Below are 26,815 nucleotides of genomic sequence, written 5' to 3'. Positions count from 1 at the left end.
TGATCAGCTACCAAAACAGAATACACTTAACAGATAGATCATCTTCCAAAACACATACACTTAATACACCTAATTGGACTGTAATTAATTCGTAGGGATTAACTGCTGCTGAAGTCTATTATTCCAATCAACGTTTGCGGAATGACATTCAGGTTTTAGAATTAGATCCAAATGTGGTGGTGGGCACTTGTAATCCCAGCTACTCAGGAGGCTGAGACAGGAGAATCACTTGAACCCAGGAGGCGGAGATTGCAGTGAGCCAAGATTGTGCCACTGCACTCCAGCCTGGGCAACAAAGAGCGAAACTCCATCTAAAACAAAAAGAAGAGAGAGAGAGAGAGAGAGAGAGAGAGAGAGAATTAGGTCCCCATAGTGAACTGGAAATAATACCTGAAAGCAACTAGAAACAAAAATGAAGCACAAGCAGCTATTATCTTGTCTCAAATGACCTTTCAGCACCATTATTTAAGTCTATTTTATCCTAAATATTAATGTTTTCACTATTGGGTCTCTAAGACTGGGTATCCAAGAAAAATAGCTTATAATTTATATTTAAAAAGGTAGCCCTTTTAACATTTTCATTTGATTCTGCTTCTAGTTGCAGCAGCACCACAACAAAGCAGGGAATAAAATAAGAGTCCAGATTATTTGAAAATTCAGCTTAAAAAAAAAAGACTGTACAATTTCTTTCTTCCCTTGTGGTTCTACAGTGTCTTTAGGGCAGAAATCAATTTTTGCTCACCAAGGTTATGATTTCAACTGTTCAGCCGGGAGACTAACTAAGCAAACAAACTAACACTAGTCAAAACCCTTTTGCAGCTCTTCCAGAGGTGTCTACTATGATTACTTTACAAATTCTTCCCACCTTTTTGTTGGAAATTCTTATTTATCTTCTTAACATTTTTGACCTACTCGGAATATTCATGCAATTAAAATAGAGATTTTTTAAATCTCTATTTTAAAAATGTCCCACTGGCAAGAACGGGTGGGGCATGTTGGCTCATGCCTGTAATCCCAGCTCTTTGGGAGGCCAAAACTGGAGGATTGCTTGAGGCCAGGAGATCTAGACCAGTGGGGGCAACATAGTGAGACCCTGTATCTAAAGACAAATAAAAATAAAAGTTAAAAAAATCTGGCAAGAATGTTTTCTTTAAAAATTGTCAACACATGATGACATTTATTTGGGCATTTATTGTTACCTTTAACTAATGACCACACTTGTAAATATCACTAAAGCAACCACTTCCTCCATAAATTTGAGGAAAGAAATATTAAAAATTTTAAGCAATCCTTTAAAATGTAAGCAATTTTGAAAATATAGGGATGGTCCTGTACAAAGCTATTAAATAAATTCTGCTACCAAAAAAAAAAAAAAAAACCCTCTAAAATACTGCTTCACATTTGGCTTTTATAGAATCACCTCTCTATTGATTAGTAAGTCATTGAAATGGCCCCTTGAATCACTTTTTTCTGTTTCTATACCAAGTGTGTAATGAACTTGTTCTATCATTGACCTAAGCCACTGACATATTTAACACATCTCTCTTTCATGTACAAAAGCCTTGTACTTTCTAGCTAAGAATCATTACTTTCTTTTCACTGCTGTCACCCACACCGGTGCTTAGCTTTTGTCTCATGATATCCACCACTTCAAAAGGGTTAGTGTTATCAAAACAAAGATATATTGTGATACAGATGCTAAAGCTTTGCTAGCCTCCCTCACTAGCTAAGGAATAATCCTTTTAGGCCCACAGGACTCAAAATTCATGCCCTAGGACAAGTAACAAATTACTGTAGGTTGTTAGCCTGAGTATCCTTCATCCTGTGAGTGCCAAGTGTCTGCTGTACTATTGTTCACATTTCTTATTCATATTAAGTTATTATCTTCAAGAATTTCAGAAAGAAAATAGAATATGGGATTATTTCTAAATGGTTTGCTCCAAAATTCTTAAAAAGATAGTCGCAACCCTGCCTTTATGTATCCTGGTACTATCCTTACATTGTTATAATAAAGAGAAATCTTAAATTTTCAATCACTTTGATCACCCTGCAGATAAATTTTAGCAGATGATCCTTAGATCTAAGTTGTAATTATTAGCCTGATAGAGCTATTGACACATGTGTTCGCATTTGTAAGACCTCCTAAAAGTGCTCTAGCAAATTTTAGTACTGCTTTAAATATCATGATACCATGAACTCTAAAGAATTGAAAAGTACTTGTGAGTTGGTTATGAAACGGGAGGATATATCAAATGGTCATTTTGTTCAATATGTGTTCTAGAAATGAAAAGCCTTACTAACATACTGTCTTGGTCCAAAATCTATGTAAAATTTTTTGAAATGTCTTTCAAAAATATTCCCTTTTGAAAATTATATCAGTAAGAATATTTATTAAACATCAGGTCTAAATTATTTTTTACTCCAAAGTAAAACATGCATGTCCTTCTTAATAGGCCACATTTAAAGGATGGATGGACATAATGTATGCAGCAGTTGATTCCAGAAATGTAAGTATTCCTTGTATTCTAAGTCTTTTTATAATATTGACCAGGTGGTAAAATTAATCGGATAAAATATAACCAAACGAAATGATTCTATCTTGATTTAAAATATTTGGGAAAAAGTGTGTCAGGTAAGTATTCAAGCACAGCAATGTTTATCAGAAAGATCTTACTAAGATAATTCAACACATGCATTATTTTGAAAACCAAAGTAAGAAATTCATATATTTAATAACTAACAAATATTTTTCTTTTAAATATTTTCTATTTTGTTTCCTATTTATCCACACATTATATAATTAGTAGTAATTTTAGTGTACAGGGCCAAATTTGAAGAAATATATGATTTCTATCATTAGTTGAAATGTATAGTCACCCTCCATATTAGACAGCATGAAAACTTATGGATATTGTTCTGTCAGTCTTAGATTACTGTGTTGATTTCTTTCAAATAATCATATTTTAAACCAAATAAAAGAAAGCTTTTATATGATTTTTAGCCTCCATAAATTGACTGAAGTTGCAATCATTTCTGTGGCCAACAGATTCCTTTGAGTGTATATCACCAAAGTATAAACCTATTTTATTTGATTTCAGCCTCTTTAAGGCTCTATGACCTAAACTGAAATTCACGCTCATTCCAACTTTGCTCTTCAAAACTTTGCAAGACGTAGTATTTTCTATCAACCTTCATCTTTCTATCCTGAAGTCTCATCTGTTTAGTTTATCATCATGAAGACTAACCTTTGTCCCTGCAGTCTTCAACCTGATAGTTTGGTGTTATCTTTCTTGAAGTGCATTTCAAATAGCTTTAGTTTTATGTTGAATATCATTTTGATAACCTCCAGAGTTGTTTTATTTCACTTTGTCACTTATATTTTGTTTTGTGTGTTTAGTTGGCTTTTAACTTTGTTGCCTTTAGAAGGACAGGAATCTGTTAAAATATTGCAGTGACTTTTTCAGTCCATTACTAAATTATAAGTAATAGTCCATTTGTTATAAGCACAATCTAGGAATTAAATAATCAACTGAGGATTTATAAAATGAACTGTCCATTTATGTCTACTTAATCTGAAAAATTCAGTGACTGTAACATTAGGGTATAGTGCCAAACATCTGAATGAACAACTCATTTCTTATTTGCTACATTATTTCATGCATACATGAATGATTGTTTCTAAACCTAGCCTATGGATATTTACAGTTTTAAAATTTTTTATTAATAATTTTAAAATTACTAAAATTCAGTACCTTAAAAGCTTGTAAATTTAGCACATTACTGTTCAAATGGAAGAATAGTATTTGTATTTATAGTTATAAAAATAGATTTTAGAATGTCATAGTAGCCACATTTTTCACATGAAAACATCCCTAAAGGCTAATTTCAGGGATGTTTTTAGAGGTAGTTGATTCAGAAAAAAAAAAAATGCTGACCTATTAGTAAGAATAATTTTTTTCTATTGTTATGAAAAAGCACCAATGATATTTCCAGCACTAAAATGTATGGTAATATTTTACAAAATAATCTCCTTTGGTAGGTGGAACTCCAGCCTAAGTATGAAGAAAGTCTGTACATGTATCTTTACTTTGTTATTTTCATCATCTTTGGGTCCTTCTTCACCTTGAACCTGTTTATTGGTGTCATCATAGATAATTTCAACCAGCAGAAAAAGAAGATAAGTATTTCTAATATTTTCTCTCCCACTGAGATAGAAAATTATTCCTTAAAGTGTTTTCTCTGCCAAATGCGTACTTGAATTTAGAAACCAAATGGGAGTATATATTATAACTGATTTTTCCTTCCTCTCCCTCTGTCATTCACTATCCATATATTTCCAGCTATAAAAAGCTAAGAATAACTGTGTTCCACACTCTTGTGCATAGGTTCATAAAGTTTTTATCCTTTTATTCATTATCAAGAAACATTTTCTGTCTTAAATATAATAATAATTAGAATAAAGCTAGAAAGCAACCTAATATGCCCTTTTCCCGAAAACAACTTGTTATTTTATCCGTACAACTACCCACTCCCCCTTGAAAATATATTTTCCAACTAATTTTTTGAAATTAGGAAACTGGATGTAAGCTGCTTCTAGTGTTTATTTTTATGCTTTTTTCTTTCATTGATTTCTTTTATATATTCCCACTTCTTTCTCCAAGATATTTAATTATAAGCTATCCCTTTCAGTCTTGAATTGTATGACTCTTTATTATTTTTCATTTATAAGGCTCATTTGATTGTCCCAGTTACCTATGTACATTATAGAACATATGGAAAGTAAATAAATATCTTCACTTGGAAGTAACTGCTGCCATTCACATTTTGTTTTTCTGTTCAGACTATTTCTATACATACTTATTGTTTTAATTTTTATCTATAATTATAAATTCCACTTTTGACTTAACATCAGTATTTTCTCATTTTGTTAAGTCTTCATACATACATTATCATAATTTACTTATTCATTCCCTAGTAGGTTGATAATTTAGATTGTTTTTAATCTTTAGTGATTTAAATAGTACCTTGTTGAAAGTCTTCATACATAAAAAAAGAGAGAGAGAGAGAAAATAAGGCTTTAATTATTTCCTTAGAATAAATTCCCACAATGAAGTATTTTACTCCCCCAGAGTTATATATCTACTCAAACTCCCAATAACAGTGTATGAGCACCCATGCCACTATTCCCTCACTGTCACCAAACATTCTCTTTGTTTTTGAATACTTGGTATTTAATAGGTGAAAACTATTTAATTTTAATTTTTATGACTTTTATCACCTTAATTGTTATGACTTTTATGTATTTTATTACATTTGAACATGTTCTTAAATGCTTGTTGGCCATTTGTGTTTCTTCCTTTATGTACTGTTGCTTCATCTCACTTGCTCAGTATGTTTGCTTTTTGTATAATGAGTGCTTTCTTTCACTACAGAACATTCTCCCCTCAATTCCCTTTTCTTATTACTAGTAGTATTCTGTAGTCAATATCAGGCTACTCCATTTCACTTACTTGCCAGTGTTCCAATCTTCTATCCCTGCTAGTCTGTCCCATACTTACTATGCTATGAGCTCTGATTTATCCCCTAAATCTCTCACTCACTCATCCTGTTTTCTTTTTATCCCTTTGCTCCAGTTCTTGACAGAGTTGGAGTGACTTTTTTAATGAGTAACTCCAAACCATCTTGCAGTATACATACTCTAACTCTTTGCTACATTTAAATAAGAAAATTATTACCTTTAACATCATAAAGGTAGTATGTATAGTATAAGGTACCAAGTATTTATTATCTCAGTGAACCAAATTTCACCATTCACTAAGCATATGGTCTTGGATAAAATACTTAACCTTTTTGAGATTTGGGGGTTTGTCTTCATGAGAAAATAATAATAAAGTCAATTTTGAATTATTTAAGGAATTAGATATTATTATCATACCTAAAGAGAACTTTCAATTTTTCACATTTTGAATCACAGATATAATTATGCTAATCAGTTGAATTTTGCATTTATTTTTTAGCCATACATTTTCTATTTTAACATTGAAAAAATATGTGCAAAAGGACACAGTTTTAACCAGTTTGATTTTTCTTTTCTATACTTTGGAGGTCAAGACATCTTTATGACAGAAGAACAGAAGAAATACTATAATGCAATGAAAAAATTAGGATCGAAAAAACCGCAAAAGCCTATACCTCGACCAGGAGTAAGAAATACCAAATGATATGGGGGAAAATATAAAAACAAAAACTTGCATGGTTGTCTCACAAAAAAGAAAGTAGCTAACATTTCCAGTAGAAAAAATTTCTTTCACTTTTAGAGCATCATTAGTTTGTATCTTTTATGGTAATGGTAACAACAACAAAAATTAAACACCAAAAAGAACAAGAAAAAATAGAAGATGCCTTGACTTCAAGAGATTTAGAAGCATACCATTAGAATCCATATTAATTGGCCAATGGACACATAGACCATGTGATATGCACAAGAGAAAGTTAATCACACAACTCAAGAATGGTTGCCAAGTAATATCAGGGAAAGAAGTAAACCTTTGGATGGGGCTATAAGAAATGCAATTTTCTAATATTTTAAGAAATGGATGAAGTGTTGAGTGAAATAGCACCTTACTTCTATTTTATTTTTCACTAGAGATACTAAGTGTTTTAAAGGAGGAAAGAATTCCAGTATCTACTACTCATATATATGGCTACAGAGTTAGATATTACTAACGTCTGCAGAAGTCAGGGTCAGTAATTACAGTTTATGATGATAAATAACAATACTCATGCTTCCATGATGAAACAAACAAACTGCTATTAAAATGGAGAGCTATTATTCCACACTCTAAAGATTTTTATGATGATGATCTGAGAGGTTTCAGTAACTCCTAGGGTGCATCAAGGAAAAAATACTAGCAAATATTCATATTGTGATGACTGAATATTGCCCTCCTGAGAGTGATGAGAAATATGTACTTTCTCTGTTAAAATTAGCACTGAAAGTAGAAAAGAACCAACAATTTGTAGGAAAAATATGTGAGAAAATGCCCTCAGAATTCCTCAGTGGCCCAAAGAAATAAGCCTGCGGATGACGTTCAGTGACCAGCAGTGGCAGAACTGGGAAGCAGAATCACAGATCAATGACAAAGAACATGAATTTTTTTGACATAAACATATAAGAAATGTCATTCTGGTCTCATTATCCTTGTGCAGGTTCAGCATTCTGTGTCTGACAATGTTAGCCAAGGCTATTTGGTAGAAGAATATGAATATTGATGTGGTATTTAAATGCTTAATATTATAGATGTGTCCTGGAAATTCCAAATTCTCTTTAACAATTATTTCAGAATACAAGTGAAATATTAATAGTACTATATTTTAAAATGGATATATGGTCCAGCTGATCATTGGAAAGTCTTGAAAAGAAATTAAATGGGTTTCTTACCTTCTCATAATCTTAAAATGTTGATATGCATTGCATACCTCTGGAAGAAATATACAGTATCGAGTGTTCTGGGGTTTTTTTTGTTTTTTGTTTTTTCATCAGAAACCCTCTTTGGACAAGGGATTGTTATTCTGAGAAATGCACATTAGTAAATGGCAATTTAAATAACTAAATTTTAACAATTAATATGCTATAAATCATTCTTACAAAAATCAGGGTCAATGACTACTTTGCAAGAAACTAGAAAGTCAATTAATGCAGAAAGTACTTGATGCTAACGCACATGAGAAAACTCCTTTATTGCTAAAAGCATTTCTATTTCTCTACAGAACAAATTTCAAGGAATGGTCTTTGACTTCGTAACCAGACAAGTTTTTGACATAAGCATCATGATTCTCATCTGTCTTAACATGGTCACAATGATGGTGGAAACAGATGACCAGAGTGAATATGTGACTACCATTTTGTCACGAATCAATCTGGTGTTCATTGTGCTGTTTACTGGAGAGTGTGTACTAAAGCTCATCTCTCTACGCCATTATTACTTTACCATTGGCTGGAATATTTTTGATTTTGTGGTTGTCATTCTCTCCATTGTAGGTAAGAAATATTTAAAGTTCTTAAATTCAGTTAAATAGATGTGAAAGTTGAAACAATCAAGATTAGATTCAAGATCATCCCAGCAATCAGAGATAATCACTGTAAATATTTTGATACATTTTATCCAGATGTGTTTGGTTGTTTAACATAATGTCTCCTACTGTAGTCAGTATTGTTTCTTATTCTATCCATTTAGAATAATTATACTTAGTGTAAATGTAGTCATTTGAACTAGACCTGTGCTATTAAGTAAGATAAAAATGTTTCTGACATGTTGAGATTGAAGAACCAATACAGTATCTAGATGGTTCCATTAACAAGACTAGAAATGTAGTCTGGTACTCAGGAAAATTGCTTTAGGGAATAGACATGGAGTCACTAGCATATAGCTATTAGTGGAAAGTGGTTTCAAGATAAGGAAAAGTATTGCGTAAAAAGAGAATAAAGACAAGGACAAAACATTATTAGCAAATGCATATAGTAGGTTCTTTACGAGTGTCATGTAGAGATTTTCTAGACTACCTTAAAAATGAGTTTATAATAATGATGCACAAGGGAAATACGATGACATGGGACATCATTAGTACTATACTTCAAAGCCTGGAACATATAACTAGCCTCATGAGCAATAGCTCATTTCATTAGACACAACTAAAGCTCTAGTAAAGTGAAAAGCATCTGTCTGTGGGCCTAAACTATTCATTCTTCCCTAAACAGGATGATATGACTGGTTCAATATTTTGCTATTCAAAACAAGGCACCTCTGTTGGACAGATTTTCATGCCACTCCTTTCTCTGAAGAAACTGGCCTTATATCCAACACATTGTATACAGCCTTTGATTCCCACTAATTATAATCCTTGGTTATAACTAGTATGGCTGAGGTATAAAGGTGTATTCCTACACATCTCCTTCTCTCTCTCTTACACACACACACACACACACACACTCTTATACTTCGTCTTTTCAGAATGAGGCATTTAAACTTGAAGGCATTTAGTTTCTTGAGCTCTTCTTTTTAACTTTACAAATATAGTTTTTATTTAAAAAGCAAATGGAGAGAGAAGGTTAAAATAAGAAGACTGAGATTACAGTGTTAGGTACAGGAGACCAAAAAGAATTGAAATGCAACATTAAGTACAGGAGACTAAAAAGAGCATCAACCTGGGATCCTTTTAGAAATGCACCAGAACATACATAAATAAGTAAATAAAAATATTAGAGTGGAACTTAAGTAAGTACCAAGATCATGGGGAGGTGAAAGTAGCATCAAAAGCTACCAATACTTTCAGATGGAAATGGAGTAAATAGAGAATTTAGAATATGGCAATTTCAGAAAAAGTCACTGTATACATATAAACTTGTACCTATACTGTTGGGCCGCTACTGTTCAGTCAAATGTGAATTTTTTTTTTTTTTTTTTTTTTTGAGGTGGAGTCTCGCTCTGTCGCCCAGGCTGGAGTGCAGTGGCCGGATCTAACTTATTTTATTTCTAAATTCTGACTTGGCACTTTACATAAACTAAAAGTAGTTTATAAACATCTCTTAAAGATAAAAAAAAGTACTGTAATCCTTATAGTTGAAATTATTGCTGAATTTCAAAATTAAGATTTATTTATAATATATAATATGCAATTGTATACATATATAGCTGCCATATTTAAGATAATATAACTGAGTTCAGGACTCTGAACTTTACCTTGGAGCTTTAGAAGAAACATATGTTTATTTTTAACGCATGATTTCTTCACTGGTTGGTATTCTCATTGTTTATTCTAGGTATGTTTCTCGCCGAGCTGATAGAAAAGTATTTCGTGTCCCCTACCCTGTTCCGAGTGATCCGTCTTGCCAGGATTGGCCGAATCCTACGTCTGATCAAAGGAGCAAAGGGGATCCGCACGCTGCTCTTTGCTTTGATGATGTCCCTTCCTGCGTTATTTAACATCGGCCTCCTGCTCTTCCTGGTCATGTTCATCTACGCCATCTTTGGGATGTCTAACTTTGCCTATGTTAAGAGGGAAGTTGGGATCGATGACATGTTCAACTTTGAGACCTTTGGCAACAGCATGATCTGCCTGTTCCAAATTACAACCTCTGCTGGCTGGGATGGATTACTAGCACCCATTCTCAACAGTAAGCCACCCGACTGTGACCCTAATAAAGTTAACCCTGGAAGCTCAGTTAAGGGAGATTGCGGGAACCCATCTGTTGGAATTTTCTTTTTTGTCAGTTACATCATCATATCCTTCCTGGTTGTGGTGAACATGTACATCGCGGTCATCCTGGAGAACTTCAGTGTTGCTACTGAAGAAAGTGCAGAGCCCCTGAGTGAGGATGACTTTGAGATGTTCTATGAGGTTTGGGAGAAGTTTGATCCCGATGCAACTCAGTTCATGGAATTTGAAAAATTATCTCAGTTTGCAGCTGCACTTGAACCGCCTCTCAATCTGCCACAACCAAACAAACTCCAGCTCATTGCCATGGATTTGCCCATGGTGAGTGGTGACCGGATCCACTGTCTTGATATCTTATTTGCTTTTACAAAGCGGGTTCTAGGAGAGAGTGGAGAGATGGATGCTCTACGAATACAGATGGAAGAGCGATTCATGGCTTCCAATCCTTCCAAGGTCTCCTATCAGCCAATCACTACTACTTTAAAACGAAAACAAGAGGAAGTATCTGCTGTTATTATTCAGCGTGCTTACAGACGCCACCTTTTAAAGCGAACTGTAAAACAAGCTTCCTTTACATACAATAAAAACAAAATCAAAGGTGGGGCTAATCTTATAAAAGAAGACATGATAATTGACAGAATAAATGAAAACTCTATTACAGAAAAAACTGATCTGACCATGTCCACTGCAGCTTGTCCACCTTCCTATGACCGGGTGACAAAGCCAATTGTGGAAAAACATGAGCAAGAAGGCAAAGATGAAAAAGCCAAAGGGAAATAAATGAAAACAAATAAAAATAATTGGGTGACAAATTGTTTACAGCCTGTGAAGGTGATGTATTTTTATCAACAGGACTCCTTTAGGAGGTCAATGCCAAACTGACTGTTTTTACACAAATCTCCTTAAGGTCAGTGCCTACAATAAGACAGTGACCCCTTGTCAGTAAACTGTGACTCTGTGTAAAGGGGAGACGACCTTGACAGGAGGTTACTGTTCTCACTACCAGCTGACACTGCTGAAGATAAGATACACAATGGCTAGTCAGACTGTAGGGACCAGTTTCAAGGGGTGCAAACCTATAATTTTGGGGTTGTTTAACATGAAACACTTTAGTATAGTAATTGTATCCACTGTTTGCATTTCAACTGCCACATTTGTCACATTTTTACGGAATCTGTTAGTGGATTCATCTTTTTGTTAATCCATGTGTTTATTATATGTGACTATTTTTGTAAACGAAGTTTCTGTTGAGAAATAGGCTAAGGACCTCTATAACAGGTATGCCACCTGGGGGTATGGCAACCACATGGCCCTCCCAGCTACACAAAGTCGTGGTTTGCATGAGGGCATGCTGCACTTAGAGATCATGCATGAGAAAAAGTCACAAGAAACACAAGTTCTTAAATTTCACCATATTTCTGGGAGGGTAATTGGGTGATAAGTGGAGGTGCTTTGTTGATCTTATTTTGCAAAATCCAGCCCCTAGACCAAGTAGATAGTTTGCGGGTAGGCCAGTAAATCTTAGCAGGTGCAAACTTCATTCAAATGTCTGGAGTCATAAATGTTATGTTTCTTTTTGTTGTATTAAAAAAAAAAAAACACCTGAATAGTGAATATTGCCCCTCACCCTCCACCGCCAGAAGACTGAATTGACCAAAATAACTCTTTATAAATTTCAGCTTTATCCTGCACTTTGTTTAGCCATCTTTGGCTCTCAGCAAGGTTGACACTGTATATGTTAATGAAATGCTATTTATTATGTAAATAGTCATTTTGCCCTGTGGTGCACGTTTGAGCAAAAAAAATAATGACCTAAGCACAGTATTTATTGCATCAAATATGTACCACAAGAAATGTAGAGTGCAAGCTTTACACAGGTAATAAAATGTATTCTGTACCATTTATAGATAGTTTGGATGCTATCAATGCATGTTTATATTACCATGCTGCTGTATCTGGTTTCTCTCCCTGCTCAGAATCTTATTTATGAGAAACCATATGTCAGTGGTAAAGTCAAGGAAATTGTTCAACAGATCTCATTTATTTAAGTCATTAAGCAATAGTTTGCAGCACTTTAACAGCTTTTTGGTTATTTTTACATTTTAAGTGGATAACATATGGTATATAGCCAGACTGTACAGACACGTTTAAAAAAACACACTGCTTAACCTGTTAAAAATGTGTTTAGAATTTTACAAGCAAATATAAATACTGTAAAAAGTCATTTTATTTTTCAGCATTATGTACATAAATAAGAAGAGGAAATTATCTTCAGGTTGATATCACAATCACTTTTCTTACTTTCTGTCCATAGTACTTTTTCACGAAAGAAATTTGCTAAATAAGACGTGAAAACAAGACTGGGGAGTTGTAGATTTCTGCTTTTTTAATTACATTTGCTAATTTTAGATTATTTCACAATTTTAAGGAGCAAAATAGGTTCACAACTCATATCCAAATTATGCTTTGCAATTGCAAAAGGGTTTAAAATTTTATTTGTACTTCTGGTAGTACCTGTACTAACTGAATTGAAGGTAGTGCTTATTTTATTTTTGTTCTTTTTTTCTGACTTTGGTTTATGTTTTCATTTCTTTGGAATAATGCTACTCTAGATTGTTCTAAATATAATGTGGGCTTCATAATTTTTTTTTTTTCACAAAAACAGAGTAGTCAACTTATATAGTCAATTACATCAGGACATTTTGTGTTTCTTACAGAAGCAAACCATAGGCTCCTCTTTTTCTTAAAACTACTTAGATAAATTGTATTCGTGAACTGCATGCTGGAAAATGCTACTATTATGCTAAATAATGCTAACCAACATTTAAAATGTGCAAAACTAATAAAGATTACATTTTTTATTTTATTGTTTGCCCAGTCACTTTTTGTTAACAGGATATTATAATGATATGGAGATTTTTTACATTACAAATTGGGGGAGAAGGGGAGCACACACACACACACACACACACACACAGAGGCATGCCCAGGTTGACAAGAAAACCTAGGGTAGATATGTCACTGGGGGTAGGGGGTAATGACCTCCCAGAATTACAAGCAGCAGGTGTGTTCTCTGTTAGGGGGAAGAACTGGTGTCAGAGGATAGCTAGTGATTCCAGGAGGAAGAGAAGTATGGGAGCCAGAGTGATGGTGGATGACCACTTGAGCTATGAAAATAAATCTTTAAATCATATTTAAAAATTTAGAGTTGCCATGTGTGTAGGATACTGTGTTTGCTCCTCCAGAGCCACTCTCTATGCTTCTGTATCATTCCGTGTGTCCCAGAAGGGTGACTTCTACACACTGTATCAATGGGCTCTCCTACCTTTGAGCTCCCAATTATTTTGGCCAATAAGAAGCACCAGTGGGAAAGCACCAGAGAGAGAAGATTGACATAGGAATATTTCTTCTCCAATTCCTTCTTTGCTGGGTTGCCCTGGGTTGGCACTGGACTCATTCCTCCCCCAAAAGTCATACTCCAATCAGACTGCCCCTCATACAACTGAAGCTGCTTTCTCTGGGGTCTGGTAATCACCCCTCCCCTGGCTCCTTCAGGTCTGCTGCTGCATTCAGAGTGCTTTTGAATTCCTTGTAGCTTTCTCCTAACATTGCTGATATCTTTGTAAATGTCCCCTTCATTAAATTCTTCTATATGCCTCATTTCAGCATGCCAACTGTCTCCTGCCTGGCAGATACAAGGTGATTCAATAGCTCATGAAAGTCAGCAGGAAGCAAAGATGTGCCTTGCTTCAGCTTGGGATCTTAATCTTGTTAACTTTTGTAGGTAAAGAAAAATAGTAACTGGGGGAACCACAATGAAGTCCAGTGCAGAATTCATAGATATCATGGAAAGGTTACTCAGGTGGTCCAGATAGTAAAATTAACAGTCTAAATAAATCTATCTAAATTTCTGAGGAATGAGAAGCCTTCCCTTGTCATCAGGTGAAGCCAGAAGAGGGAATATAGCCTCAACCGGAAAAGGGACAGTAATTAAAAGTGCTTTTCCCATCCTTGTACAATGGAATGACTTTGCCTCTTCATAACATCACAATCCTAAAACAACACCTCAATTAATTCTGATATATTAGTAGCTGAAAAAAATTTCCATTTCCAACTAAGATAGGTAAGAATTATAGGATAAACTCTGCAGAATTTTTATACTACCCATCCACGCCATTACTCACTGTTACCTTTCCAAATACAAAGAGAAGAACTGGTAAAACATAATCATATAAATCTCCACATTCATTTTGACATATTTGGCATGATATTTTCTGTGCTAAAAAGTAATTATTCTTCAAAGAATGATGAGGTCATGTCAGTAAGATGCAGGAACCAAGTAGAAGAGGCTTCCCACTGACCAAATCTGGGGCAAGTTGAGCATTAAAATAAATGATAGTAAAAGATTATAATTCATTGAATAAAATAAGAATCAACAAATACATACTGATGTAAATAAATAAGGAAAAATACAAATCTGTTTCTTGCAGTTGAATGCTAACTAACAATTGTAGAAGAAATAATGGAGTTAGAAAATCACTATTTGGCAATCATCCTAATGACAATTGATTCATACAAGAATCACCGATGAGTATTAAAACATGGGTGAAAGTTTGATGAGGAATAGGATATTTACATCATCTTAAAGTATCTCTTCTCTACTAAATAAAAAATTTAAAAAGAAGAAAATATACTTTGGAGAAACACAGCAGACAATACCTTCAGAGATATCATCAATTCTGAGACCAACTGATACTATGTGCCTCCTGATAAAATATACTGAAAGGGCCACATTACTTCTAACCATAATCTAATCAGAAGGAAAACCAAATTGAGGACACATTATAAAATAACTGGACCGAACTCTTTAAAAATGTCAATGTCATGAAAGACAAAGAAAGGCTAAAGAATTCCATGAGGTCAAAGAACTATGACAACTAAACACAATTCTGGATGGAATATCAAATTAAAAAAAAAAAACAGATAAATACTACTATTGGGAAAGCTGAATACATTTGAATATGGACTATTTACTAGTTATTAGTATTATAATAGTGCTAATTTTCCCAATTTTGTTAAGACTAGTGTGCCTATTCCATGAAAATAGAAAACGTTCTTGTTCTCTGAAAATGCATGCTAAAATATTTAGGGGTGAATGCAACAATGTCTGCAACTCATTCTTGAATCAGTTCAAAGAAAAATGAGTTACATGTATATATATATATGTATGTATGTATGTAAACAGAAATAGATAAAAGTATAGATGTCTGTGTGTCTTTAGAAAGGGGAGGATTTTTTTTGGCTGTGTGTTATTGAAGTGCCTATGTCTGCGCGTTCACACTATCATATTTTGTATGCCCTGGACTTTATAATTTCTACCTTCAAAATTAGATCTACTGTTTGTAATTAATTCAATGTATACTGGTTTTTTAACTACTATTCTCATTTCCTAGCAGTAATCTTCCTGAAAAGTCACGAAATGATTACCTTCCTTGTTCTTCATAATAGTCACTGTTTAATTAAAATAAGAATATTTTAGAAAATATCTGTAGCATAGTGGTTAAGGCCCCAGTATTTGATGCTAAATAGATCTGATTTGGAGAATTGTGGTAGACACTCTGGTGATTCTGTCTATACAATAACAGAAGGTGGCGCTTTGCTGTCTAAGCTGGGGACCAGACACTGTGGGTGTAAAGAGTAATTCCAAACACAGCTCCACAGAGCAGCACCCCTATGACAAAGTTTTCACATGTCTATAGTTAAGCCAGAAAATTAAGAATAATGCCATAAACGTTTATAAAACTGAACATATCCAACTTAAAGACCTTTATTCTAAAATTGTGTCTTTTAGATTGTTTTCTAAAGACTAATATCATTTAATGTTTAAATGTTCTTTTGAAATGATGGTGAGAATACGTGATAATGAGTTATTTGTTTTAATATTTTATTTGGCCAAGTGTAAAATTGGCAACCTGGTGTCAGTCCTCCCATTTGTATTTTACTGGTGCATGAAATCCAGAAGTCTAGTAATCATTGGGATAGACAACTCTACTGCATAAGTTTGTATGTTTGTATATCTGTATCACAAAACCCAGACACTCGAACTATATAAACTTGTCACACTAAAGACAGCAAATATGTCTGGTAATTGCATATTCTTCATGTGTGCACTGGAATTTCTTATTATATAAGAAAATAAATGTGTTTCTAAATCACCATGAATTGGGTACAGCTGATAGTACTATTCTTCCTGGCACATGGAAATATCCCACTGAGGTTGTCAATCAATATTGATTTAATCAGTGTGGCAGCAAAGGCACTAGAGGAGGAAAATACTCTAGACAATCAAGAATAGATGGGAAAGTTGCATCATCAAGAAATTCTTAAAATCACAAGTAGATAATTTGCAATATCAATTGATTTTACTCAATGGCTCGAGTCCTTTATCATTCCCTTAGAACACTCCTCATATTTGCGGATAACTCAGCCCCTCACCTCAGCAAGAAACAAGAGTACATCATTATAAACTTCCTCAGTTTCTTTCCTATCCAGTGAAAACTATCTAAGTCCCTTTTCCCTTCCCTTTTCCTTCCCTTCCCTTCCCTTTTCTTTCCTTCCATTCTCTTCCTTTTTCTTTCCTTAGTTTTTCTTACTTTACCTCCCCCTCCTACCTTTTTTCCTTTCTCCCTCTCTCCCTTCCTTCCCCCCTCTCTCTCTCTCCTTCCTTCCTTCCTTCCTTCCTTCCTTCCTTCCTTCCTTCCATCTGTCCTTTTATATCTTTTCAGAGATTAGGTTTTCCCATTCATTTCTACATTTTCAGATACTTTGCTCCATGACTTGTTCTACTTCTCTTGTATCTTTACTCTTTCCCTCTTGACTGATCTTGTGTCTGCCTTTGCATTTTCAAAATCAGTTTTTCTAACCTTAAAAAATAACTTGGCTCAACCCTGATGCATCTTTATTCACTGTGTCATTATCTCATTATTTTTAAAGGTTGGTTTCTAAAACCAGAGCTCTATATTCATTACCTTTACTCTTGGTTAAAATTAAAATAAATAATAGGTCTCAGCGATATTCATGAGAAAATTTGACTGTGAATAATCTTGTTGGTATAAACACTTTGGATTTTCAAAATGTTACGCTAGTTGTTAACTTTCCCAATAACATTATGAGGGAAGGGCTGGAAAGTACAAAAGGTAGATATAGGAACAAAGAACATTACCCTTATGGAGCCGAGCTATACATACTCTGTCTCTGGTTATCATAAATACACCTCCTATATTCAATGCTTGCTTAGAAAGGCATGATGGCCACAGAGCAATTCAATTATTCACTGTGATGGGTTTTTTGTTTGTTTTCTCCCCACAGAATGCAACTTATGAGGATATGGAGACCAGAAATTCCCTAAAATAAATTTGTAAAAAAAAAATTTTAAGGATAAATTCATCATGAAAAAATACATTGTTATAAAAAATTTAATTTTTCCTCTCAGTTGTTATGAACTGACTACCCCTGTGTTAATTAAATTTGCCATTATGCATGTGTATATTTTATTGGAAAGCATTGAGATACAAGTCTTATTTTTCTTCTTCAAACTGTTTGAAATAAATTGTGACTCAAATTCGAATACCAGCCCAATGCTGAATCTTACTCTTCCAGAGCACCTTCTCTCTCTTCTTCATGGTCTCAAACGTGGCTCCTACTTTTACCACTCTAAATTAGCTAAATTTGATCTTTATTCAGTCTTCATCATATCTGGCAGATTTTTTAGAATTCAATGGTGATGATGATTATCAACTCCCTCTTTAAATTGCATCTTACTGTGTCTTCCATAAAACTAGAGCACCCTAGGCCTCTTACTGCATCTTTGATTCTTTTTGTTGTTGTTGAGATGGAGTCTTACTCTGTCGCCAGGCTGGAGTCCAGTGGCACAACCTCCTCTCACTGCAACCTCCACCTCCCTGGTTCAAGCAATACCCCTGCCTCAGCCTCCCGAGTAGCTGGGACTACAGGCGCACACCATCACACCCAGCTAATTTTTTTGTATTTTTTAACAGAAACATGGTTTCACTGTTTTGGCCAGGATGGTCTCGATCTCCTTACCTCGTGATCCACCCACCCCGCCTCCCAAAGTACTGGGATTACAGGTGTTAAGTCACTGCGCCCGGCCTATATCTTTGATTCTTTGCATTTACTCATATCAATTTTTTTTCTCCTTTTAGATTTGTAGTGCAGCAACAGCCTTTTTGCTGAGTTGGTGCTGCATCTTCACCTGTTTGTTGGTCTTCTGTACTTGCATATTCAGCTATCACCTTAAACTTAATATGTCCAAAACTAGTCCCTTTATAGTCTATCCCTATCAGCCATCAACAAAACTAGCCAGAAGTCAACCTGCTTTCCCCATATCTGTTATTGTTCAAGTTATCTTTCTAATTCAGCAAAATAAATAAGTACAATTACAGGATATGTTGAAGAACAAATGAGTAATGCTATGTGACGATAAAAGGGAAGGTTATATAATAGGAAAACTTCTTTCTTTCTTTTTTTTTTTTTAAACAGAGTTTCCCTCTGTCACCCAGGCTAGAGTGCAGTGGCGTGATCTCGACTTGCTGCAGCTTCCACTCCCTGGGTTCAAACGATTCTCCTGCCTCCCAAGTAGCTGAGATTACAGGCGCCCACGACTGCACCTGGCTAATTTTTGTGTTTTTGGTGGAGATAGGGTTTCACCATGTTGGCCAGGCTGGTCTCGAACTCCTGACCTCAAGTAATCCGCCTGCCTCGGCCCCCCAAAATGCTGGGATTACAGGTGTGAGCCACCACGCCGAGCCTATAATGGAATAACTTCTGATCTGGGTTTTGAAGAATAAGGAGGGTAGGACAGCCAGGAGAGCAAAAATATCAGACCAATGGCCAAAACCACAGGCTCTAGAGTCAGATTGCCTGGATTCAAATATCAGCTATACTGATATTACAAAAGTTTCTTAGCCTCTCATTGCCTCAATTTCATCATCTGTAAAAATGGTAATAATAATTCTTATGAGGACTAAATGAGTTAACGGAAGTAAAGCTTTCAGATCAACAGTTCCAGGCATATAATTACTAAGTAAGTCTTTGTTCTAATGATGACAATCAAAGACACATATGAAAATGAGAAAATGACTTATAGTTTCTGTCCCTAGTGATAAGCAGAAAAGGGAGATGAGGAAGGGACTTTACTGACCCAAGCAGAAATAGAAACTAAGAACCCATGACTGTATTGTCTACCTTGGACACTAAAATGGACAGTTCAGAGCATTTTCAAGAGTTCGCTATTGCTAATGTGAAAAGTGAGCAATGACAGTGACTGAGAGACAAGCAAGATTCAGTTCAAAAAGGGCTTTAAATGCAGGGTGGGGGCCTTGGTGATGAAGACCCATTTAGAAATTTGTAAAAGAAGTGAAAGTCAGTGAGAGCAGATTTTGACTTCCAGACAAAGGAAATATTCAATGTGAATTTTATAATTGTTTTTTCCAATTCTGTGAAAAATGACATTGGTAAAAAACAATAAATGTTGGTGAGGTACAGTGAAAAGGAAAGGCTTATATGTTGTGGGAACATAAATTAGTACAATTTATGTACTATTTATATACAATTTATGTTTCCTCTATAGAAAACAGTATGGGAGATTTCTCAAAGAACTAAAAGAGATCTAACATTCTATCTAGCAATCCCCCTACTGGGTATCTACTTAAAGGAAAATAAGTTATTACATCCGAAAGACACCTGCATTTGCAGGTTTATCACAGCCCAGTTCACAATTGCAAAGATATGGAATCTACATAAGTTTCCATCAACTGAAGAGTGGATAAAGAAAATCAGGGGTGTCCAAGGTAGACAATACAGTCATGGTTTCTTAGTTTCTGTTTCTGCTTGGGCCAGTAAAGCCCCTTCCTCATCTCCCTTTTCTGCTTATCACTAGGGACAGAAACTAAAAGTCATGGCTTCAGGCTTCTAAAGTCTAAAACAAAACAAAACAGAACAAGAACAATAAAGTTAGGCAGGACAAGCTTGAAGACTAAATAGTAGTATTTATGGCAGGATACTACTCAGTCATAAAAATGAATGAAACATCTTTGGCAGCCAGTAGGATGGAACTGGAGGTAATTATCCTAAGTGAAGTAACTCAGGAATAGAAAAACAAATACCACATGCTCTCCCTTACAAGTGGGAGCTAAGCCATGGGTATGCAAAGGCATAAAGAGTGCTATAATGGACACTGGAGATTCAGAAGTAGGGAGGGGGAGAGGGAGATGAGGAATAAAACATCACCTATTGGGTACAATGTACACCATTCATCACTACATCACTACACTAAAAGCTCAGACTTCATCACTATACAATTCACCCACGCATCGACAAAAAAAAAAAAAAAAAAAAAAAAAACAAACTTGTACCACTAAAGCAATGGAAATAATAAATAAATTAAATAAATAAATAAGAAGCAATTGCTGAAAACAAGAAGACAAAAGAAACAGAAATCAGGGACAAAGTTTAGGAAGCTACTGGGAAAACACAAGCAATGATGAGACATAAGCCTTGAATATCTTCTTTCTTTCTACCCAGTGAAAGCAAGTCCATTCTTCAGGATTCGGAGACAGCTTCTTTGTTTATTACTGGAGAAGAATTTTTCTCCTATGAATCTCTGTGGGATCCATTCAAAAGTGCCAGGGTTTGGACATGTACCCAAATACTCAAACCCAAACACTTTTGAGAGTGAAAGAGGACAATATTAATAACTGTGCTAAAACAGGCACAATCCAGGACTCTTACAGGCACATCAGGACAGAGGGTTACTAATCCACCATTATGTGTATTTTGGAATGTAAATTTCTCCCTTTTATCACCCTTACTTCTACTCTGTCACAAGAAAATGCATACCATCTGCCTGATAGGCAGAAATGAACTTCTATAGTGCTTGGCATACATAAAATGATTAGTAAGTATTTAGTAAATGAGCAATTGAATTAAATTTTAGTATTGCTTTAAATGGTTATTTTAAAAAATTTTTACCCCTCTGAAATCTTTTTTCTTATGCAGAATATCAGAGGGCTTCCGTTATATATAAGATGCATAAAATCATAAGATACCACAAAACTTACAAATGAAAATTGACCTTGGTATATTACAGTAATATTGGATATATATGACTCATATTTAAAAGAGCATGTGTTACATGCATAAGAGTGCATATCATACTTATTATCTATAAAGAAAGAGACATAGATATAGATAAGTATAGATATGTTTACACATAAATATTTTCAAGACATGAGTACATAAATTGATTTTAAACTCTTTAGAATTTAAGGGTTATATAGTACTCACCTCATTTTTTGTTAGGGTAAAATTATTGAGCTTGCCATTTTAAATTTGTTTATTCTTATCTTCTAAAAGGAAGTAGTGCTACTGGACCTTGTTTTCTCTTCAACATTACTTGGCCTGATTTCTATCTGCATTATTAATGTTCATCTTTCATCAAGGATGGTGAAGAAATGTCTTGTTCAGCAGTATTTCTTGCAGTCATGGAAAACAAAAATTTTTTAAGGCAAACAAATTGTGCCTTTGATCAGCCTTAGTCATAAGTGCAGCCATTTGCCCTACCTAAGGGAAACGTCTATTGAGTTATACTGATTGATAACCTGAGGCAGGTGAAATGCTAGAGCAAAATGTAGGAACCATAAGACTGTGAATGTATAAATATGTAAGAAGGTGGATAATAGGATTTATGGGGAATGGTTAAAGTATCTACGAATATTTCTCTCAAAGAAGAGAATGAGGAATGACATTATTACAGCAGAACTTCTTCTATTTATTATATGTTATGATTTTCTAAAATAAAATTCATTAGACATTAATAGTATTAAATTTAGTATGAAACTAGTCAGCTATGTCTTAGAATTTTATGGCATTCCCCTTTCACAGTAATGTAGACTTTTTTGTAGCATGCACCTTAAAACTCTTCCAGTCTCCTCCACCCCATTACCCAGTTCCAACACCGCTTCCACATTTTTAGGTATTTATTATACCAGCACTCCCACTTTTTGGTATCAATTTCTGCCTTAGTTCATGCAGATTGCTATGAAAAATACCATAGACTGGGTGGCTTAAAAACAACAGAAATTTATTTCTCAAAGTTCTGGAGGCTGGAAGTACGTGATCAAGGCCACAGAAGATTTGCTGTCTCGTGAAGGACTATTTCCTTGTTCGTAGACAAGGGTCTTCTTACTGAGTCCGCACATGACAGAAGGAGAGAGGGAGATGTTTGGGCACTTTTATAAGGACACTAATCTTACTCATGAGGGCTCTGCTATCATACCTAAACACCTCCCTAAGATCCACCCTCAGATACCATCATGTGGGAGGTTAGGATTTCAATATATGAGTTTGGGGAAGATATAAACATTCAGTCTATAGAATATGGCAAATGCTATTAGCAATAAACATTCAGCCTATAGCATATGGCAAATACTATTAGCACATTTGATGTCACTCAATTCTTTATTATCATTTGAATTAATAAAAAACATTAATTATCTGTGAACAATTATAGTTACAATAAGTTAATCTTAGCAGTAGAGGTTTTATTTTAAAACATTCAAAGAGATTGCAAAAGATACTTCTGAAACAGAAATTAGTCTTGATTGTTGTAACAAAACAAGACTATGATATTTACATAGTAGGAAATGAGAAGCCAAAACATAAACACTAGTAAAACTTAGTTCATATTTTTTCATGAGTTGTAAGTATATGTAAAACTAGATCAAAAACATTTACTGGCCAGGCGCGGTGGCTCATGCCTGTAATCCCAGCACTTTGGGAGGCCGAGGTGGGTGGATCACGAGGTCAGGAGATCGAGACCATCCTGGCTAACACGGTGAAATCCCGTCTCTACTAAAAATACTAAAAAAAAAAAAAAAAAAAAAAATAGCTGGGCGCCTGTAGTCCCAGCTACTCGGGAGGCTGAGGCAGGAGAATGGCGTGAACGCGGGAGGCGGAGCTTGCAGTGAGCCGAAATCACGTCACTGCACTCCAGCCTGGGCGACTGAGCAAGACTCCGCCTCAGAAAAAAAAAAAAAAAAAAAAAAATTTACTTACTTTTTCAAACTTTCTAAGCTACTGTTTCTCAATCACTCTTTCAGAAAACCAGAAATACTGTTCATCTAGTAAAATTGCTAACACCTTGAGCTAATTATTTAACTTGGCTGAACATTGAATTCTCATTTACAAAATGAAGGATTTGAAAGATAAAATCTTTCAAGGTTCATTTTCGTTTCAAAACATTATTTTTCAGAGAGTAAAAACTATTTCTAGTAGCATAAAACAATTATCATAATTAACCTAGTGAATCAAGTAAACTTCACATTAATTTTATAGATTTTTAAGACAATATACAAAGGGTTTCTTCTGACAAGGTATAACTTCCGTCTATACAGTGATTTTGGTATAATAACTATGAGAGGAAAAAGGATACCAATATTATAGAAGAGATCCAATTCTTAGGAATTTGTGGAAGATGATAGAAATCTGCGAAAGGTGATTTTCCTCTACTCTGCCCTTCAAGGCTGTGCGTTTGTCATCAGGAAGCTCACGTTTCAGCCTCTAATTAAACTCTAAAATAGGACCTAACTCTAGATTATCCTGACAAATATAGACTCTTTGATACTGTCTGAATAACAATTTGGAAATAAATTACTGAATTTTAAGGCCTGCCATATTCAGATACACATCTTTTTTCTTTATACATAATAGCTGTAACTATTTTAGTCATATATGTAACAATTTGCTACACTTACATAACCAAATCAGGATAACTGAGATATCTATCATCTTAAATGTTTACCTTTCTTTATTCTAGGGCATTCAAATTATTTCTTTTTAGCTATTTTGAAATATGCATCCTATTAATGTTAACTATAGTCAACCTACTGATCTATCGAACACCAGGTCTTATTTCTTCTATCTAATTGTACATATGTACTCATGAATCAACCTCTCTTCATGCCCTACTTCCCCCTACCCTTCTAGCATCTGGTAACCACCAATCTACTCTCAACCCCCATGAGACCCACTTTTTCAGCTCCCACATATGAGTAAGAACATGCAATATTTCTTTCTGTTCTTTACTTATTTCACTTAATACGATGATCTCCAGATCCATTTTCTTTACCCATTCATCTGTTGATAGACAATTAGGTTGATTCCATATTTTGGCTATTGTAAATAGTGTTGAAATAAACAGGGTGGGAGACATTTTTTGATATATTTATTTCCTTTCTTTTGGATATATACTCAATGGTGGTATCACTGAATCATATGGTAGTTCCATTTGTAGTTTCTTCAAGAACTTCCATCCTGTTTTCCATAATGGGTATACTGATTTACATTCCCACCAATGGTATAAAAGGTTCTTTCTCCACATCTCATTAGCATCTATTATTCCCTTTTTTATAAAAGCCATTCTAACAGGCATGTGCCGTGGTGGTTTGCTGCACCCATCAACCCGTCCTCTAGGTTTTAAGCCCCGCATGCCTTAGGTATTTGTCCTAATGCTCTCCCTCCCCTTGTCCCCAACCTCCCAACAGGCCCAGGGTGTGACGTTCCCCTCCCTGTGTCCACATGTTCTCATTGTTCAACTCCCACTTATCAGTGAGAACATGTAGTGTTTGGTCTTCTGTTCCTGTGTTGGTTTGCTGAGAATGATGGTTTCCAGCTTCATTCATGTCCCTGCAAAGGACATGAACTCATTCTTTTTTATGGCTGCATAGTATTTCATGGAGTATATGTGCTATATTTTCTTTATCCAGTCTATCATCGATGGACATTTGGGTTGGTTCCAAGTATTTGCTATTGTGAATAGTGCTGCAATAAACATGTGCGTGCATGTGTCTTTATAGTAGAATGATTTATAATCCTTATAGTAGAATGATTTATAATCACCCAGTAATGGGATTTTTGGGTCAAATGCTATTTCTGGTTCTAGATCCTTGAGAAAACACCACACTGTCTTCCACGATGATTGAACCAATTTACACTCCCACTGACAGTGTAAAAACATTCCTATTTCTCCATATCCTCTCCAGCAACTGTTGTTTCCTGACTTTTTAATGATCGCATTTCTAATTGGTGTGAGATGGCATCTCATTGTGGTTTTGATTTGCATTTCTCTAATGACCAGTGAGGATGAGCTTTTTTTTTTAGGTTTGTCGGCTGCACAAATGTCTTCTTTTGAAATGTGTCTATTGATATACTTTGCCCGCTTTTTGATGGGGTTATTTTTTTCTTGTAAATTTGTTTAAGTTCTTAGTAGATTCTGGATATCAGACCTTTGTCAGATGTATAGATTGCAAAAATTTTCTCCCATTCTGTAGGTTGCTTGTTTACTCTAATGACAGTTTCTTTTGCTGTGCAGAAGCTCTTTAGTTTAATTAGATCCCATTTGTTCATTTTGGCTTTTGTTGCCATTGCTTTTGGTGTTTTAGTCATGAAGTCTTTGCCCATGCTCATGTCCTGAATGGTATTGCCTAGGTTTTCTTCTAGGGTTTTTATGGTTTTAGGTTTTATGTTGAAGTCTCTAATCCATCTCTAGTTAATTTTTGTACAAGGTGTAAGGAAGGGGTCCAGTTTCAGTTTTCTGCATATGGCTAGCCAGTTTTCCCAGCATCATTTATTATATAGGGAATCCTTTTCCCATTGCTGGTTTTTGTCAGGTGTGTCAAAGATCATATGGTTGTAGATGTGTGGTGTTATTTCTGAGGCTTCTGTTCTGTTCCATTGGTCTATATATCTGTTTTGGTATCAGTACCATGCTGTATTGGTTACTGTAACCTTGTAGTATAGTTTGAAGTCAGGTAGCATGATGCCTCCAGCTTTGTTCTTTTTGCCTAGGATTGTCTTGGCTATACAGGCTGTTTTTTGGTTCCATGTGAAATTTAAAGTAGTTTTTTCTAGTTCTGTGAAGAAAGTCATTGGTAGCTTGATGGGAATAGCATTGAATCTATAAATTACTTGGGGCAGTATGGTCACTTCATATTGATTCTTCCCATCCATAAGTATAGAATGTGTTTCCAACTTTTTGGTGTCCTCTCTTATTTCCTTGAGCAGTGGTTTGTAGTTCTCCTTGAAGAGGTTCTTCATGTCCCTCATAAGTTGTATTCCTAGGTATTTTATTTTCTTTGTAGCAATTGTGAATGGGAGTTCACTCATGATTTGGCTGTCTGTCTGTTATTGACGTATAGGAATGCTTGTGATTTTTGCACATTGATTTTGTGTCCCGAGACTTTGCTGAAGTTGTTTATCAGCTTAAGGAGTCCTTCAGCTGAGAAGATGGGGTTTTCTAAATATACAATCATGTCATCTGCAAACAGAGACAATTTGACTTCCTCTCTTCCTATTTGAATATCCTTTATTTCTTTCTCTTGCCTGATTGCTCTGGCCAGAAATTCAATACTATGGTGAATAGGAGTGGTAAGAGAGGGCATCCTTGTCTTATGCTGGTTTTCAAAGGGAATGCTTTCAGCTTTTGCCCATTCAATATAATATTGGCTATGAAGGTTTTTCATAA

At 35.0% G+C, this 26,815-nt stretch overlaps 1 protein-coding gene across 6 annotated transcripts in view; it reads left to right on the top strand.

Annotated features, from left to right (window-relative positions):
• LOC101002868 (sodium channel protein type 1 subunit alpha) overlaps positions 1-15,195 on the top strand; it is a 142,042-nt gene extending 126,847 nt beyond the window's left edge. For 4 of the 6 annotated variants that reach the window (XM_031651320.1, XM_009182366.4, XM_031651319.1 and 1 more), the window contains exons 24-28: positions 2,454-2,507; positions 4,040-4,177; positions 6,099-6,203; positions 7,771-8,041; positions 9,821-11,473. In XM_031651320.1, the coding sequence (XP_031507180.1) occupies positions 2,454-2,507; positions 4,040-4,177; positions 6,099-6,203; positions 7,771-8,041; positions 9,821-10,995 (1,743 nt within the window). In that variant the 3' untranslated portion in view covers positions 10,996-11,473. Of the gene's footprint in view, positions 1-2,453; positions 2,508-4,039; positions 4,178-6,098; positions 6,204-7,770; positions 8,042-9,820 lie in introns of all 6 variants that reach the window. The other 2 variants (XM_009182363.4, XM_017946603.3) reach the window with 2 other exon arrangements.
• Positions 15,196-26,815: the final 11,620 nt, after the last annotated feature.

Source organism: Papio anubis, chromosome 10, assembly GCF_008728515.1.
Source record: "Papio anubis isolate 15944 chromosome 10, Panubis1.0, whole genome shotgun sequence".
Lineage (NCBI taxonomy): Eukaryota > Metazoa > Chordata > Mammalia > Primates > Cercopithecidae > Papio > Papio anubis.
Note: the sequence above shows the minus strand (reverse complement) of the source record. Positions and strands in the feature narration are given on the sequence as shown.